At 47.5% G+C, this 16,110-nt stretch overlaps 2 protein-coding genes and 2 non-coding genes across 4 annotated transcripts; all 4 read left to right on the top strand.

Annotated features, from left to right (window-relative positions):
* The first annotated feature begins 88 nt into the window (after positions 1 to 88).
* On the top strand, positions 89 to 5,115 carry RPL23 (ribosomal protein L23). Its single transcript, NM_001304923.1, is given in 5 exon segments — positions 89 to 116; positions 700 to 783; positions 1,075 to 1,203; positions 4,801 to 4,914; positions 5,016 to 5,115. Coding segments are annotated over 5 exon segments (423 nt in total). The 5' UTR covers positions 89 to 103; the 3' UTR covers positions 5,099 to 5,115.
* Positions 814 to 948, top strand: LOC117795836. The gene has a single exon (XR_004619990.1). It is a non-coding gene; the product is annotated as a small nucleolar RNA SNORA21 (small nucleolar RNA).
* Positions 5,116 to 7,751: 2,636 nt separating the features above from the next.
* C13H17orf98 (chromosome 13 C17orf98 homolog) lies at positions 7,752 to 11,397 on the top strand. Its single transcript, XM_019797050.2, has 3 exons — positions 7,752 to 8,473; positions 10,175 to 10,274; positions 11,144 to 11,397. Exons 1-3 carry the CDS (start codon positions 8,267 to 8,269, stop codon positions 11,299 to 11,301), a joined length of 465 nt encoding a protein of 154 aa, XP_019652609.1. The 5' UTR covers positions 7,752 to 8,266; the 3' UTR covers positions 11,302 to 11,397.
* A 776-nt stretch (positions 11,398 to 12,173) lies between these two features.
* On the top strand, positions 12,174 to 12,245 carry TRNAC-GCA. The gene has a single exon. It is a non-coding gene; the product is annotated as a tRNA-Cys (tRNA).
* Positions 12,246 to 16,110: the final 3,865 nt, after the last annotated feature.

The following is a 16,110-nucleotide window of genomic DNA, read 5'->3' as shown; positions in this document are numbered from 1 at the left end:
TGAGCAGGCTCCGGGCCACGTGACGAGACTGGGCGGGGCATCAAAGTTCATATCCCAGAGTCCTTTGTACCTACTTCCTTTCTGTCCCTTTCCGGCGTTCAAGATGTCGAAGCGAGGTAAGGTTTTGACTCTTGAGTATCCTTCGCCATCTGTCGCGAGGTGGCTGCTGGCCTCCCCCGGAGCGGCGGCCATGGGCAGCTGGGACGCTTTGCTCTCCTCCGGGGCGGAGACGGAGAGGAGGGCGCTGTGAGAGAGGTAGAAGGGCCCCCGAAAGCGGCGGGGGGGGCCTGGAGAGTTGAGTTGGCAGGATCCGGACAGGAGTTTAGAGCAAACCCCGCGGGGTCCCTCTGCGCGTGGCGCTGCAGGAGTGATATTGAAGTGGGACTGGCTTAGGCCCCAGAGTGGACGACGCGTGCGATCTCCCGTCCTGCACGGAGAACTACGTGGTGCAAAAATTGGAGCGAGGATTGAGTGGCTCAGGCCCCTTAATCGTAACGTAAGGGCGGTAATAGTGAGGAATTGGCTGTTTGCTGTGGGAACCGGGTGGTGCGTGAGGAGGGGTAGACGGTGTCCGGGGGGGGTGTTGAGTATACCGTTGCCCAAAGCGTGTGCGAGTGAATGTATACCGTGAGAGTGTGAGGGAAACTCGGAACCGTGACCAGTCAGTGACCCCTATCCTGTTTTCCTTCCTCCCCGCAGGACGTGGTGGGTCCTCCGGTGCGAAATTCCGCATTTCCCTGGGTCTTCCGGTAGGAGCCGTGATCAACTGTGCTGACAACACAGGTAAGACCTTCAGCTGCACTCCGCCAAACTCCCCTTTTAAAAGCACTCGGTGGGCCTTTACTAATGACCTGCTGAGCCGTCAAGGAAGGGGAGAGTAAAAACACTGCTTTTGGGTGAAGCAGCAGCATGTTGTGTTGTTTTGCTTCAATCGGTGGTGTGACAACGTGTTCGCCTTGGTTGGGGGGAACTAACTGCTTAGGAGTATGAACGGAGGGAGAGGCTTAAAGTGCTGGGAGAGGTTACACCATCCGCAAAAAAAAAAAAAATCACTTTTGTTTACATTCTCACTAGGAGCCAAAAATCTGTATATCATCTCTGTGAAGGGCATCAAGGGACGATTGAACAGACTTCCTGCTGCTGGTGTGGGTGACATGGTGATGGCCACAGTGAAGAAAGGCAAACCAGAGCTCAGAAAGAAGGGTGAGTCTTAGACACACTGAATCCTCTTCATTGCTTGGACAGTTGAAGGACTTTTCCCTTTATTGGAAAAACGGAATAATTTTGCCATTGTGAAGGCTTCTCAAAGCTTGATTTCCTTTGAGACGCAGTGTGAGATAAACATCTGTAACTGAAGTTCTGCTTTTGCTGTCCTAGAGACTCTTCTCTCCCCTACCTGGTCTTGCTGTATTTGTTTCCTTTTTGTTTTTTTAAGTAATCTCTGTGCCCAACCAGGGACTTGAACTCATTACCCTGAGATCAAGAGTCGCACGCTCTACTGACTGAGACAGGTGCCCCAGTAAATGCATATTTTTTGGTAGGCATTCAGAGCTTGACCAGGTGTCAGGCAAGTTTTCTTTTCTGGAACTACTCATTTGAAGGGGAAGAGTGATACTTGCATACTTTCTCAAGTGGTTGTGAGATTCAGGTAATAAGCTGAGCGTGTAGAGCGTTTGGCCTGTGACCTAACACTTAGCAAGTACAGAATGACATAGTCATCCTGATTTAAGATTGAGTTTGTTTGTTCATAGAAGAGATTCACTCAAAATGGTGACCTGTCAAAAGTTAAGCATAGTTGCTTCTAAATCTTTTCTGGTAGAAACTAAAATAGGAAGCTATCCATTGCTTAGTCCCACTAGGTGTATGAGTTGGGGGGAAGGATTTCAGAGCACTTCTGACCTGTAATGTCTTGTCTGGCCTTAGAGCTCCTCGTACTCCATGCACTTCAGCTCCTGAACTTCCCTTTTGTACCTGCTTAGTCTGTCTCTGCCCTGGGATATCTGGCTCTTCTGGAGAAATCTGAGCCGTCTCTTGATGTACAGTACAAATGTGGTCTTGGCCACATACTGCAGTTACTCCTCGTAGGCCTGTACAAGCGCCCCTCCCACCCCCTGGTGTTTCTGGGGTCAGAAATCTTTGTTTACATTTAAGACTCACTTGAGGGCTTGGAGTATCAAACAGTGTGGTTAGGCATTGATTAATCAATGTGTAGATGGGGATCTGCGTGAAACTGCACAGGCTTTCCTCTTAGAACACTTGCTGGGTCTGATCTGTGGCCTGGGAAGCCGTCAGAGAAGGGCAGAGCAATCCATTAGCACTGTTGGTGAGATGGCAGCTGGATGTGTTGTTGGTCTCAATCAGGTTGTCGTGGGGACAGACCAGAGAACACTTTATGGTTTTAAAAACAGTGAATTGACAACTGTTAATGTATCTTAGTTGTCCTCATTTCTGCTGAATGAATATATCCCCTCACCTTAGACTTCCATATAACAGAAATGTGGAAAGGGGCAGTTCTGGAAGTCCAGAGTCCTGGGTTTGTGTGTGCCCTTATTCATCTGCTAGATTGGTCATTTGTGAGAATTTAAATGGTTATGAGTAGGGGTGTCTGACTGGCTCAGTTGGTAGATAAATCATGTGACTCTTGATCTCTGGGTCATGAGTTCAAGCCCCGCATTGAGCGTAGAGTATACATTTAAAAAAGATTTCTTTTTAATTAAAAAAAAAATGGTTATGAGTAGACGAGGGTCCAACAGAGAAGGCTCTCGGTAAATAATAGTTACTCCTCAGTGTGCATCTCGTTGTTAAAAACCTGATCAGAGATAGAGGCGCCTGGCTGGCTCAGTCAGTGGAGCATGCGACTTGATCTCAGGGTTGTGACTTCGAGCCCCACGGTGGGTGTGGAGATTTCTTTTAAGTGGGGGGAAAACCCCCTGATCAGAGGCCATCTTATGTATAGAGATAGTATTAGCCTCAGGATAGCCAGGATCCCTATCCTTACCAAAAAAAATCCTGTATTTGCAGTGTCTGATCTTGAACGAAGAAATGTAACTGTTAATCCCTGTTTTACAAGAGGAAAATTTGAACGTCAGAAGGTTAAGTAACTTGTTCAAGGTCTCTAAGCTGGTGACGGTCAAGGTTTGCAGGTGATCTCTGACTTCAGTTCTTTCAAGTGCAGTAGATGAAAGGTCTGGGAAAGGGTTTACTTTAGTGCAGGTAGGTTTTTTAAAGTTACTTAAGACGCTGGAAAACAGTTCCACAAAAAGTTAAAACACAGTTAATTACATAGGAAATAAGATATTAAACTTTACTTACCCAACTTTCAGACTTCTAAGAGATGGTCACTGTTAATGTTTTGTTGCGTCCTTTTTTTTTTTTTTTTAAAGATTTTTATCTCTTTATTAGAGAACAAGTAGGGGACTGAGAGAGGGAGAAGCTGGCTCCCAGCTAAGCAGGGAGCCATGCACGGGGCTCAAACCCAGGACCCTGGGATCATGACCCAAGCGGAACGCAGATGCGTTACAGACTGAGCCACCCAGGCAACGTCCCCCCCCTTTTTAAGATTTTATTTTATTTATTTGAGAGAGAGAGAGCACACATGCTGGGGGAAGGGGCAGAGGGAGAAGTAGACTCCCCGCTGAGCAAGGATCCCGAAGCGGGGCTTGATCCCAGGACCCTGAGATCATGACCTGAGTCGAAGACAGATGCTTAACCAACTGAGCCACCCAGGCGCCCTGTCCTTTCTTTCTGACTTAAGTGCAAAAAATTAGCTTGTAAGCTTTACTTCTTAAATGGGACCACGGCCTTCCATAACTCGTTCTTCACAGATGATTGTCCTACATATGAAAAGTTACCGATAGACATAATCATTTTTTTTTAAAGATTTTATTTATTTGACAGAGACACAGCGAGAGGGAACACAGCAGGGGAGTGGGAGAGGAAGAAGCAGGCTCCCAGCGGAGGAGCCGGATGTGGGGCTCGATCCCGGAACGCCGGGATCACGCCCTGAGCCGAAGGCAGACGCTTAACGACTGCGCTATCCAGGCGCCCCTAGACATAATCATTTTTAAATGATTCTGTTTTTGTGTATCTGCCATGAGATACTTAGGTTAATTCCAAGTTTTTGCTCTAATAAAACGACATGTGTCCGCACTTAGGCATTTGATAAAATGTGTAGAGTGTGTGGTCAAGATCCTGGACGTACTCCTGAGGTTCACAGAGTGTGTATACATACACGCACATCTTTAGTTCTAGGATTTCTTTGGTTAAATTGGTGTGTAAATGAGCTTCTATTCGTAAAATCTAACATGGTACATATTTGATCCCAACAAACTCTTGAAAGCAGTGAATTTTAGATCAAGGTATGTACTTTCTTAGAGGTTTTGATTCATACTGGGATGGAATATTGCCTAATGAGTTAATAGCTTGGTCTCTACTTACTCAGTCCAAAAGGGGGTCCCATTTTGTGATACTAGGCAGCCACCTGTTGGGTGAAATGGGAACAAGCATAGAACGTGCTTAGCAAGTTTCCTGCTAGAGTGTTGCTGATTGTTGTAAAGAGAGTACAGATTTACACTTGAAGGAAGTGCAGGCAGTTTTGACTTGGAGTAAGGTCTTTCCTTAAGGGGTGATTGGTATTTGCACTGTCTCTCACACTTGGCTTTTAGGAAATGAAAAGCAAACGGTGAGTCCACATTATGTTCAAGTGGGAAATGTTGGGGAACTAGGTGAGATGTAAACTGCTTTTTCTTGTGGCACTGGAACTTGACAGGTTAGTGACTGCTGTCCTGTTTTCTCTCTCAGTACATCCAGCAGTGGTAATTCGACAACGAAAGTCATACCGGAGAAAAGATGGTGTGTTTCTCTATTTTGAAGATAACGCGGGGGTCATAGTAAACAATAAAGGTGAAATGAAAGGTAAGAAAGAAACCGCAGTTGTTGCCCAGGTCTTTGAGACGGGATGACTTAACCTCTGGGTGGATCGATCTTATCTGTCCCCTCATTCTTTTTTTATGTAGGTTCTGCCATCACAGGACCAGTGGCAAAGGAGTGTGCAGACTTGTGGCCCAGGATTGCATCCAATGCCGGCAGCATTGCATGATTCTTTGGTGTGTTTGTTTAAAAAAATTAAAAATTATTTGCTCCCAATGTTTGCCTTCCTGTTCTTTTCTGTCACTCTTTTTGACATCCCCTAACCGTTGGTAAAATGAAATTGCTCAGTGCAGTTCTTGGGCTTTGTGATTCTACAGAAACTTTCAGATTTTCCCATTTGTGTTTGGAGTCCCTAAAGTAATTTGCAGATAGCGGATCCTGGTCGATGATAGTTACCCCACGTAACTGCAGTGCACTTAATTTGAGATAAGATAGCATGAACAGGGGCGCCTGGGTGGCACAGCGGTTAAGCGTCTGCCTTCGGCTCAGGGCGTGATCCCGGCGTTCTGGGATCGACCCATATCAGGCTCCTCCACTATGAGCCTGCTTCTTCCTCTCCCACTCCCCCTGCTTTGTGTTTCCTCTCTCGCTGGCTGTCTCTTATCTCTGTCGAATAAATAAATAAAATCGTTTAAAAAAAAAAAAGATAGCATGAACAGTCCGATGGTGGACACGTGGCGTTCACAGAGTGGTGTGAGGAAGGACCAGGTGCGTGTGTACGTGTGCACACTTGCAGTTACGGGTTTTCTTTGAATAAACCAGCACATAAAGGGCTATCTTTGTGAAGCCTAACACATGATTGCTATGTGAATTTGCTCTTGTGGAAGGTAATGAAGTCACTAAAAGTATCTGCATGGTTTTTGCTATCTTTTAAAATGTTTTGACAGGATAGCTGTACCTGCCAAACCCTAGTTCATGAATAAAAGGGGATGTAATTAACACAGTGGGCGTAAACCTTGGCAAATTCCGCTTGAAAGCATCGGACATTGTGTTTTTCTTTCTAAACCATGAATATTATGTGACATTTGGGGCCTGAGGAAAAAATGGGCATTCTGCAGGTTTGGGTCAACAGTGTGGCCTAAAGATGTTGAATAGGGTTTTAAGATAGGTGTTTTTTGTTTTTTTTTTGGTTCCTTCTTCCAAAGATTTTATGTATTTATCTGACAGAGAGACAGCCAGCGAGAGAGGGAACACAAGCAGGGGGAGTGGGAGAGGGAGAAGCTGGCTCCCAGCAGAGCAGGGAGCCCGATGCGGGGCTCGACCCCAGGACCCTGAGATCACACCCTGAGCCGAAGGCAGGCGCCCAACGACTGAGCCACCCAGGCGCCGCAAGATAGGTGTTCTTTGTAAGGCTGAAGATTAAGAGTATGTGTAGACACTAGGCATACTCACATGATACAATGACTACCCTTTTGTCCTTCAAGATTCAGAATGGAATCTTGACCTTATCAGTGGTTCTCAACCAGAAGAGATAAGAAACATGTCCAGGCAATATCCCAGACCCAATTAAGTCAGATTGTGGAGGTAGGACCCACGCATCAGTACTTTTCAGAGATCCCCAGGAGATTCCAAGGTGCAGCCAAGATTGAGAACCAAGGCTGAGCCTATCTTGGTTTAAGGAATATTAAATCCAGAAGTCTCTCAAACAGATCTGTCTTCCTACTCTATCCTCCACCCTGGTGAATTTGAAGCCTTTAATATGACACGAAGCCTCCAGGTCCTCCATTTACGATTAATCCTTTTTGGGGTGCCTGGGTGGCTCAGTGAGTTAAGTGCCTTCAGGTCATGATCCCAGGACCCTGGGCCGACTCCGACACCTGGGCTCCCTGTTCTCTCCCCCGCCCCCCTTCACCATTTGTGCTTGCTCTCAGTATCTTTAAAATTTTTTTAAATTAAAAATCCTTTTATCCCCTTATATGAGCTCTCTATATGAAATTTCTCACCGTCCTGCTTCAAATAAGAGGTGTGAGGGCTGGGCCTCTTTCCCTGCCTTTTCTGTCTTCCAGGTTCTTTCCAAATTTTAATAGAATGGACTCAAACTATAGACTTAATTTTCTATAATATCAGATTTCTAGGAATTCACCTGTCATGGTATAGAAATGTTAAGTATCCTGAGCGTTAAATAGCTAGAATGGCTGGGGTTTGTGTATAGACACAAAGCAACCTTTTTCTAATTAATACATGTGCCCTTGGGGCATCTGGGTGGCTCCGTTGGTTAAGCGTCTGCCTTTCTTCAGGTCATGATCTCAGGGTCCTGGGATGGAGCCCCACAGCGGGCTCCCTGTTTGTGGAAAGTCTGCTTCTCCCTCTCCTTCTCCCCTCTGCTCCTGTTCTCTTTCTCACTCAAGGTCTCAAATCTTTTTAAAAAAATACATGTTCCTTCATATAATAATGAATATACAAGATTTCCCGGATCCTGTTGTCTTGTGTTAGGATGATAATAGCACCTCAGAGTTGGTGTGAGGAGCACTGAATAAGGCACCTTGATGTGTAAAGCATCTGCATAAGGGTTTAATATTCAAAGGGAAAATTTTGGAAATAAAAAGTAAAATCACCTGTAATCACAGCAACTAGAGGAAATGATTGTTCGTGGTTTGCAGTATCCTGTCATTTGTACATAAAATTAGCCAGAGGGAAAAATACGGTTACGTGTCAACCTGCTGGGCTTTTTTAAAGATTTTATTTATTAGAACATGAGTGGTGGGAGGGGCAGAGGGAGAAGCAGACCCCCCTGAACAGGGAGCCCCATTCAGTTTCTGTTCTGGTTTAAAAATTTTTTTTAACAGGAGGAGGAATACTGGCTGATGAAAATAATTCGGTGGGGAGAAGCGCTTTACGCGGACTTAGTGGAAGTCAGGAGACCTGAATTCTGGCCCTGGATCTAAATGGATTTAGGGAATATCTCAATGTGTTTGACCTTCAATTTAACAATTAGGGAAAATGAGAGTTGGAAGTAGATGGTATCTGAACTCATTGAGCCATTCTGGGTACAAGCTTTTCAACGGAACCGAGTTTGGGAAATGTATACAGTAAGGTGGGGGAGGAGGAGAAGGAGGCTGGGTCCGACTGCGTTCACACCGCCTAAATTCAGTAATACCCCTTCCAATCTCCAATTCCTCTTGCATGGTCTCCTCTTAGTCACCCTTCACCTCAGGGCCTTGCAAGCAACTTAACCCCACAGCCCTAAGAGCCTACCCTGCTGGAGGGGACAATACGGTTTGTGTCACAGCAGTCTTGTGACACCGCACCACGTAACAATCCGACTAATGCGCAGGGGAGCCCCTACCTAGGGCCCTCCACTCCCGCCAGAAAGCCCTTGGAGGCTGCAGTGGCTGGGATGTCGCACTTCTGCAAGCGTCCTCTGCGGCTGGAGAAGGGCTTCATCTTGGACGGTGTGGTGGTGAGCACCGTGGCCCGCACCCACGAGCGCCTGCGGCCCAAGCTCTGGTCGGCGATTCCGCCCTACAACGCGCAGCAGGACTACCACGCCCGCCGCTACTTCCAGAGCCACGTGGTTCCGCCCATTCTGCGCAAAACCGAGCAGGTTGTTAGAAGAGCGCCCCGGACGAACACCGGCCCCGCAGAGCTTAACCGGGATGGCGGGGCCCCGACTTCCCAAATCCGGGCATCTTACCACTAGGGAGGGCTCCCCACTCCCACCCCCCTCGGCTTCCTCCATGAAAGCCGGGAGCTGGCGCAGGCAGGGGACAGGGATTGAGCTTCCTGAGCTCCCGGGATCACTCCCCCCGCCCCCCCGATTTCGAGAACGATCTCATTGTGGGTTTCAGCCAGCCTTAGGGAACGGGGCTTCACGCCCGCCCCTGCCAATCCAATCGGTTTCATTGTCCTTTTCGACGTCACGGACCACCCTTTGGGGTGATCGCGCGCCGCAGATTCTCTCAAAGCGCGAAAATGCTTGTGACGTCAGCGAACGAGACAAAGCAACGCCTAGACCCGCCGGACGGGGCGCCCTCCTTTGGTGATGTCACAATTACAGAAGGGCACCCTCGAGGGGACTTTCTGTGAGCAGGTGGGAAGGAAACTTCCCGAACTTCTGCGGACCTGGCTGCTCCCCCGGCCTTTCCCCCTTCCCTCGTGGGTGCCGCCTCTCCTCCGCGGAGTCCTACCCGGGATCGAAGATCCTGAGGCTGTTTGCTGATGGCTGCAACTGTTTCCAACACTTCTACCTCCAGTATTTGTGTACATGTGTCACAGCGGTTTGTGTACATGTGTCACAGCGGTATGGGGAGGGGACAGGTGGGGTTAATGGGGGTTATTCTGCGAACAGATCTTGGGTTTTGTGTGTGTGTTTGGGTGTGTGCCTGGGTGTGCATTGCATGTGTATGGACACATCTCTATGTCCCATGCTGGAGTATGTACGGGTTCTCTACTTGCCTAACTTTTACGACCGAAGGAACCAGAGACTGGGAGGAAAAAAGAGAAAAACTTAAGTGTTTTAACTGCTTGAAAATAATATGATGTGCGCGCTTTTGAAACTTACTGTATTCCATTTTATAAGGGTTTAATCCCAACCGTTTGTAGTAGGTATTGTTTTCATTTACATAAAGATAACGGGTTTTTCTGTTTTGTTTTAAGTAAACTCCACCACCAGCGCAGGGCTTGAGCTCAGGACCCCAAGATCCAGAGCGGCATGCTCTGCGGACTGAGTCAGCCAGGCGCCCCATGATATTGTTTATTTTTAAAGTAAATTAGGGGCGCCTGGGTGGCTCAGTAGGTGAAGCGGCTGCCTTCAGGTCCTGATCCCACCTGGGGCTCCCTGCTCAGCGGGAGTCTGCTTCTCCCTCGACACCCCCCCCCGCCCCGCTCATTCTTTCTCTCTCTCGAATAAATTAAATCTTAAAAAAAAAAATTAAAGAACCTTTACTATGCCCGGCCCTTTACTTGAATTATCTCACTTAAATCTTACAGCAAACCTCCTTTCACTGATGAGGACATTGAGGTCCAGAAAAGCTGTCGTTGACCCAGGGTCACTCAGCTTGTTAGTACTAGGCAGAGCTGGGATTGTAACCAGTCTGTCCGGCAGCAGACACTGAGCCTTTAATGCCCTGCCCCTCCCTGAGAGATGATAGGTCAATAGGTATATTTTTATTTAATCTGTCTGGCCTGGTGGCCCCAGGCTGGGACCTTGTCTCTCTCCCCCTGCAACAAGCCCAAAGGGAGTTTTGTTGGCGCCCCTCTCAACACCGTGGCTGACAGTCTTCTGTGTTCTCTCCCTCACTCTCAGGATCACGGTGGCACAGGAAGAGACGGCTGGATAGTGGATTATTTCCACATCTTTGGGGAAGGACAGAGATACCTGAACAGGAGAAACTGGGCAGGGGCAGGCAAGTGCCACCTGGCTTTCCAGCCTCGGTGTGGACCCCCCTGGAAGAGTGGTGTGCGTTCCAGTTCAGAGAGAGAAATTGGGCCACAGAGAGCCCTAGTTTGGGGGAGTGGGGGAGAGGCCTTGGGACTGTGTCCCCAGCTTTTCTTCTCAGACGGGAGCCGATGGTGTCGTGTGCTCCTTCTATTTGGTGACAAAGCAGCTGCTATAGGTCGGGTGGTTTTCACTCTCACACTCCCCCTGCGCTCCAGCTGGGCAAACTGAAGTGGACGGAGGGGAAGTGACTGGCCAAGGAGGGCTTAGCTGGGATTGGAATTCCACTCTTTCCAATTCAAAAACCCATGTATGTTCCCCTCCCTGCTCCCTGAACAGGCTGTGTCCTGCTCCTTTTCCAGGCCCAATCGAGCAACAGGAAAGGAAGGGTTGAGAGAGGTTTTTCTGACAGTGTGAACCCTCCTCCCACCCCTACCCCATCACCCTTTGGCCACACTCTAGTCACATGACCCTTGGCACCATTTGCCCAAATTGAGCTCATCCATTTTCTCCACGTGGGTCCGAAGCAAGGGTGAAATGTTTTCAGACCTCCTGGGAGCAAGGCAAGTTGAGCCAAGCCCAGAAGTTTCTGGCCCCTTAGCACATAGCATTCACGCTCCTCCTGTGTGCTACTCCTGGTATGCGGTCTCGTTTCTAGAAAGCTATCTGTCTGCTTGACTTCATCAACTCTCGGCTTTTCATCAAGAGGCTTGAGACGTTTGAGGATGGAAGGTTCAGCTGGGACATGGGGAGCACATTCTATACCAGCCGCGTGGGAGCAGGGGAAAAGCAAGAGGGGGCTGAATGGGGGCTCAGACCTCTCTCTCCGCCCCCAAGGGCATTCCCTCCAGCAGGTGACCGGGCATGATCACTACAATGCTGAACTGAAAACGATCAAGGGATTCAATGGTCGGTTTGGCTATCGCCGGAACACCCCATCCCTCCGCCAGCGCCCGTCTGTCTTTGGAGAGGTCACCCAATTCCCTCTCTTCTAACAGCATCTCTTCCCTTCCCACGCCTGGACCTGAATAGAAGACATGTTTAGATGAACTCTTAATGCTATTTTTAAATAAACAATGATGTTATTTGTGCCTCCGAGTGTGCTGTTTCTTTGCTGAGGTGGGAGGGGGGCAGTTTCTCCACCTTCAGCTTCTCTAGCCTTCGGAGAGCAGGTGGGAGGAGAGAGGGCATCCTCAGGCCTGCTCCCTTATGCTCCATGCCCACGAGTGCCAGGCTAGAAAGGAGGTGGCCGTTCTCCCCTGCCCATGGCAGGAGAAGGAACGGCACTAGCACCTCAGCCTCCACAGAGCTCTGCCCCAGGCGGCAGCGNAGCACTGAGCACCTCAGCCTCCACAGAGCTCTGCCCCAGGCGGCAGCAGTGTCCCAGGCTAGAGGCTGGCTACTGTTTGCCCATCGAGAATGGAGCAGGTGGTCTGTCCAAACAGCTTGTGCTTGGTGGCCCTGAGAAGGATTTCCTGATTTTCCTGAGACTCATCCCACCCAAAAGAACAGACATCGTCCTTCTCCTTTCCACCCTCAGTCCATCGAGAGTCAGGGCGTGAGCAAGGACATATCTGGGGTTGCTTGTTAGCTTCTGGATTCTGACATAGTAATTCTGACACCATGCCTGTGGCCGTTTTCTCCACTGGTGCTCTGTCAATTTCCTTTAAAGCTAGTTTCCAGGATGTCATTTTTCAAGTGTCCCCACCCAGTTTATTGGCTTCCAAGAGAAAAGCCAAAGCAGATGATGGATACAAAAGAAGGTGGGGCTTGTGAACACAAAGCTCGCCAGAACTCCAGTGTGGGTGGAACCTGATTGGTACTGAGTCACCTTAAGTGGACAAGGAAGAGGAGGCCACCAGGCCTTGGGGGTATAGCTCAGGGGTAGAGCATTTGACTGCAGATCAAGAGGTCCCCGGTTCAAATCCGGGTGCCCCCTTCCATGTCCCTTTTTTACTTCCATTAAATGGAAGAAAGGAAATGCACTGTACCTCTTAACTCCCAGCCAGAGTTACTAGAGAGGACAAGGAACTCTCATTCTTGTACCGAAACACCCCTAGTTTCCCCGACATTCCAAGTGACACTTAGCTGAGACCCCTGGAGGACCCCTTGGGCTTCAATTAAGTCAAAGTACCTAAGGAAATTCTAAATCTAAAATTAATTGTGGGAGGGGCACCTGGGTGGCTCAGTCGGTCAAGCGTCTGCCTTCGGCTCAGGTCATGATCCCGGAGTCCTGGGATCGAGTCCCACCTTAGGCTCCCTTCTTAGCCAGGAGGCTGCTTTTCCCTCTCCTTCTGTCCCTCCTCCCCGCTTGTGCTCTCTCAAATAAATAAATGAAACTCCTTAATAAAAAAACAAAAATTAGGTGTGAGAGCTACACAAATTTAGCAATCTGATGTGTGAGAGTACAGATAAAGAGGTATTTTTGAGAGCTTAGTATAGTAAATGCAAGGCAGTTGTGAATGAGAACGTGAAACAGGGCCCCTGTCCTCAGGGAGTTCTGTGTCTGCTGGAAGTTGACATGTTCACGCACAGGGGTCAGGAGGAGATGTTTGTTTGTAGCTTAAGGAAGAGATATCTTTTAAAAATACCTACACACCTTTTCTAGACTAACTTGCTAACTGAAACTTTCCTACAATTTGAAGGGACAAGTCTCCTTGGTCTGAAGAGTTTATTATTAACACATTTCTGACACTGTGCAATTAAAATTCCCTTTCTTGAAGGCTAGGGGCACTTTCCTCTTAGTAGTTTTTTTGTGTTTTTTTTAAGTTTTTTTTAAAAATTATTTTTACAGATTTTATTTATTTGAGAGAGAGAACTCGAGCAGGGGCGGGGACAGAGGGAGAAGCAGACTCCCCACTGAGCAGGGAGCCCAATGTGGGGCTCAGTCCCAGGACCCCAGGATCATGACCAGAGCCGAAGGCAGGTGCTTAACCAACTGAGCCACCCAGGCGTCCCTCGTCTTAGTAGTTTTTTGTGCCAGTCAGAGTTCTTGGAATGGAACAGATATCCACTCTGGCCACGTAAAGCAGGAGAGGAGGCACAGTGGGAACTCACAGAGCTGATGGAAGGTTGGAGAGGCTAACTCACAAAGCCGTTAACTATGAAGGATGGCAGAGGAAGGAAATCCAGCTCAGGTCTCATCTCAGGCGCCACCAGCTCAGGGCACTTGCCGTTATGTGGGGCTGCACCTGCCTCTCCAGCACAATTGCCCCGCTTTCACACCGCCAGGTGGAAGCATCCGATTGGCTGAGTCGTGTTCTGGCGCCAGTGCAGTTTTCCGCCAACAAAGGAGGGTTGCCTCACCGCGTTTGACAACGTGAAGTACTCCCCCAGAACTGGAGGGGTGTTTGGGTGCAAAAATTTCCAATTCTAGCTGTCGAGGATTTGCCCTCTCCCACCCCTTGACTTCCCATTTGCTAAAATTCGTTAGATCAAAATGTTGTCTCAAATCAGTTATGTCCGCATTATCATGATCATATAAATACTAATTAATATTAAGTCTATATATACTACAATAGCATTGGTTTCTTGAAAACTTTTTTACTCTTGAAGGTCATGATCTCATTTTTTCACTTGTACGTTTTTCTTTCTGTTCAATCCTTCCACAGCCTCACAGTACAATTATTTCCCTGGTCCAAACCTTCCCAATTAATTTTTTCAAGGCAATCTTCCCGGCACCCTCCCTGCTTCTGCTTCAGGCAGGCTCTTGAGACCTGTCACCCACCTAGTGCCTTGGGAATTCGCCTTCCCCGTCCTCTGTGTGGGATTCTCGGTTTCCTGGGCAACATCTTCCTTTCTCTTAGTTTCCTCCTTCATATGGTGGAGAATAACTCTGAGCCGCTTCCCGAAAAAAAAATATAGGCCAGGTAAGATGCTTGAGTTCTGGCAGCTCTGAATATATATTTTGTCTGAACACCTGAGAGGTAGTTTGAGAACATCATTTTTGCTGATAATTTTGTCTTCGGAAGCTTGAAAATCATGGTCTTCTAGTTTCTCTTGGTAAGCTTGATGTCATTCTAATTCCTGTGTGTGATCTGTTTCTTTCTGTAAAATCTTAAGTTCTTTGTTCTTGATGTTCTGTTTTTTCCATGATCTACTCAGTGATCTCTTCCAATCTAGAGATTCACATCCTTCCTTAAGTGTATTGTGTCTAGTAATTTCTTCTCCATCATTTGCTCACGTGAGGACTTATCTTTTCCCTCCTCCTGTTCATTTGTCTTTCTGTTGTACTTTCGAGATTTCTTCATGCTATATTTCTACTCTTCAGGTGGCTTTTGGATTTCAGCTTTCTCATGTGCCCCAATTGCTTTTTTTTTGTCGTTACATCCTGTTCTAGTGGATACCCTTTTTATGGATACCATTTTCTTCTCTTGTTTCTTTAAGATTGTGGTTGTTTCTGAAGTGTTCTTCTCCAAGTGTTGCCTTTTCCCCCTTCTTTTTGCTGCTGTTTCCTTTGGTTTTGGACTCTGGTGTTGAGGGCATTCACCAAATAACTGGCCCTCCAATAGGTTAAAGGCCATTGGAAGCTCTGTTCTTGGGTAGGGCTTGTTGACTGGTGAACTTCCTTGTGGGTTTTCCAACAGTGAGCCAGCCTTTTCATTTGGGAACTTCCAAATATCTATGTCTGTGAGTCACCATCCTCCCTGAATCCTTGGGCCATTTAGTTTCTCCATAGAAAAATTCTGAGATCTCCTGCCTAGGATATCTCCTTGATGCGGGCATCTTGGGAGCAGGACAAGGAGGAGGAAAGGATTTGGTGACCCCACTTTTCAACATGTAGGCTTTTGTTTAATCCCCACTGCTCTTCTGAAAGCCCTTGGCCACCCACTTGGAAGTGGAGGGGCCTCACAGATCCAGTTTCTCCAACAAATCTTTCACCTATGCGACTGGAGATAGAAATTAAGAATCTTAACTGCTACGTATACAGACTTTCACCAAAATTCCCTATTTGCTTCCCACTCCTCAGTCCTTCCTGGTGATGCCAAATTTTCTTCTCAGGAAGCCCACTTCCCCAGAGTTCCTCACGCATTAATCAGTTCTCTTCTGTGTCCCTCTCCACAGCTCTCACTGTTGGAAACCACCATTCCACTTTCTACGAATTTGACTACTCTAGGTAGTTCATGTAAGTGGAATCTTACAATATTTGGTTTTTGTGTCTGGCTTATTTTACTTAGCATAAAGTTTTCCAAGTCCCCCGGTGGGGAAGCATGTCAGAATTTCCTTCTTTGTTAAGGCTGAATAATGTTCCATTGTATGGATATATCCCATTTTGTTTATTCATCCACTAATGGACCCTTGGGTTGCTTCCACCTTTTGGCTATTGTGAATAATGCTGCTAGGAGCACAGATACACAAATGACTGTTTGTGTCTCCACTTTCTTTTCTTTTTGTGTGTGAGTTTCTACTTTAAATTTTTTGGAGTATATACCCAGAACTGGAATTGTTGGATCATATGGTAATGCTATGTTTAATTTTTTGAGGGCTGCCATATACCTGGAGAGTTTTTTTTATTTTTTTATTTTTAAAAATTTTTTAAAAAGATTTTATTTATTAATTTGACAGAGATAGAGACAGCCAGCGATAGAGGGAACACAAGCAGGGGGAGTGGGAGAGGAAGAAGCAGGCTCATAGCGGAGGAGCCTGATGTGGGGCTCGATCCCCATAACGCCGGGATCACGCCCTGAGCTGAAGGCAGACGCTTAACCGCTGTGCCACCCAGGCGCCCCTGGAGAGTTTTTTTAAAAGATTTATTTATTTATTTTGGGGGGAGGGGCAAAGGGAGAGGGAGAGAGATCCTCAAG

Source organism: Ailuropoda melanoleuca, chromosome 13 (genome assembly GCF_002007445.2).
Source record: "Ailuropoda melanoleuca isolate Jingjing chromosome 13, ASM200744v2, whole genome shotgun sequence".
Lineage (NCBI taxonomy): Eukaryota > Metazoa > Chordata > Mammalia > Carnivora > Ursidae > Ailuropoda > Ailuropoda melanoleuca.
Note: the sequence above shows the minus strand (reverse complement) of the source record. Positions and strands in the feature narration are given on the sequence as shown.

Bases quoted from the DNA above. Each gene is read 5' to 3' on its own strand.
- C13H17orf98 (XM_019797050.2), top strand. From the start codon at position 8,267: ATGTCGCACTTCTGCAAGCGTCCTCTGCGGCTGGAGAAGGGCTTCATC. The intron at 8,474-10,174 runs GTTGTTAGAAGA...CCTCACTCTCAG, and splicing joins TTCTGCGCAAAACCGAGCAG to GATCACGGTGGCACAGGAAG. The intron at 10,275-11,143 runs GCAAGTGCCACC...TCCGCCCCCAAG, and splicing joins GAGAAACTGGGCAGGGGCAG to GGCATTCCCTCCAGCAGGTG.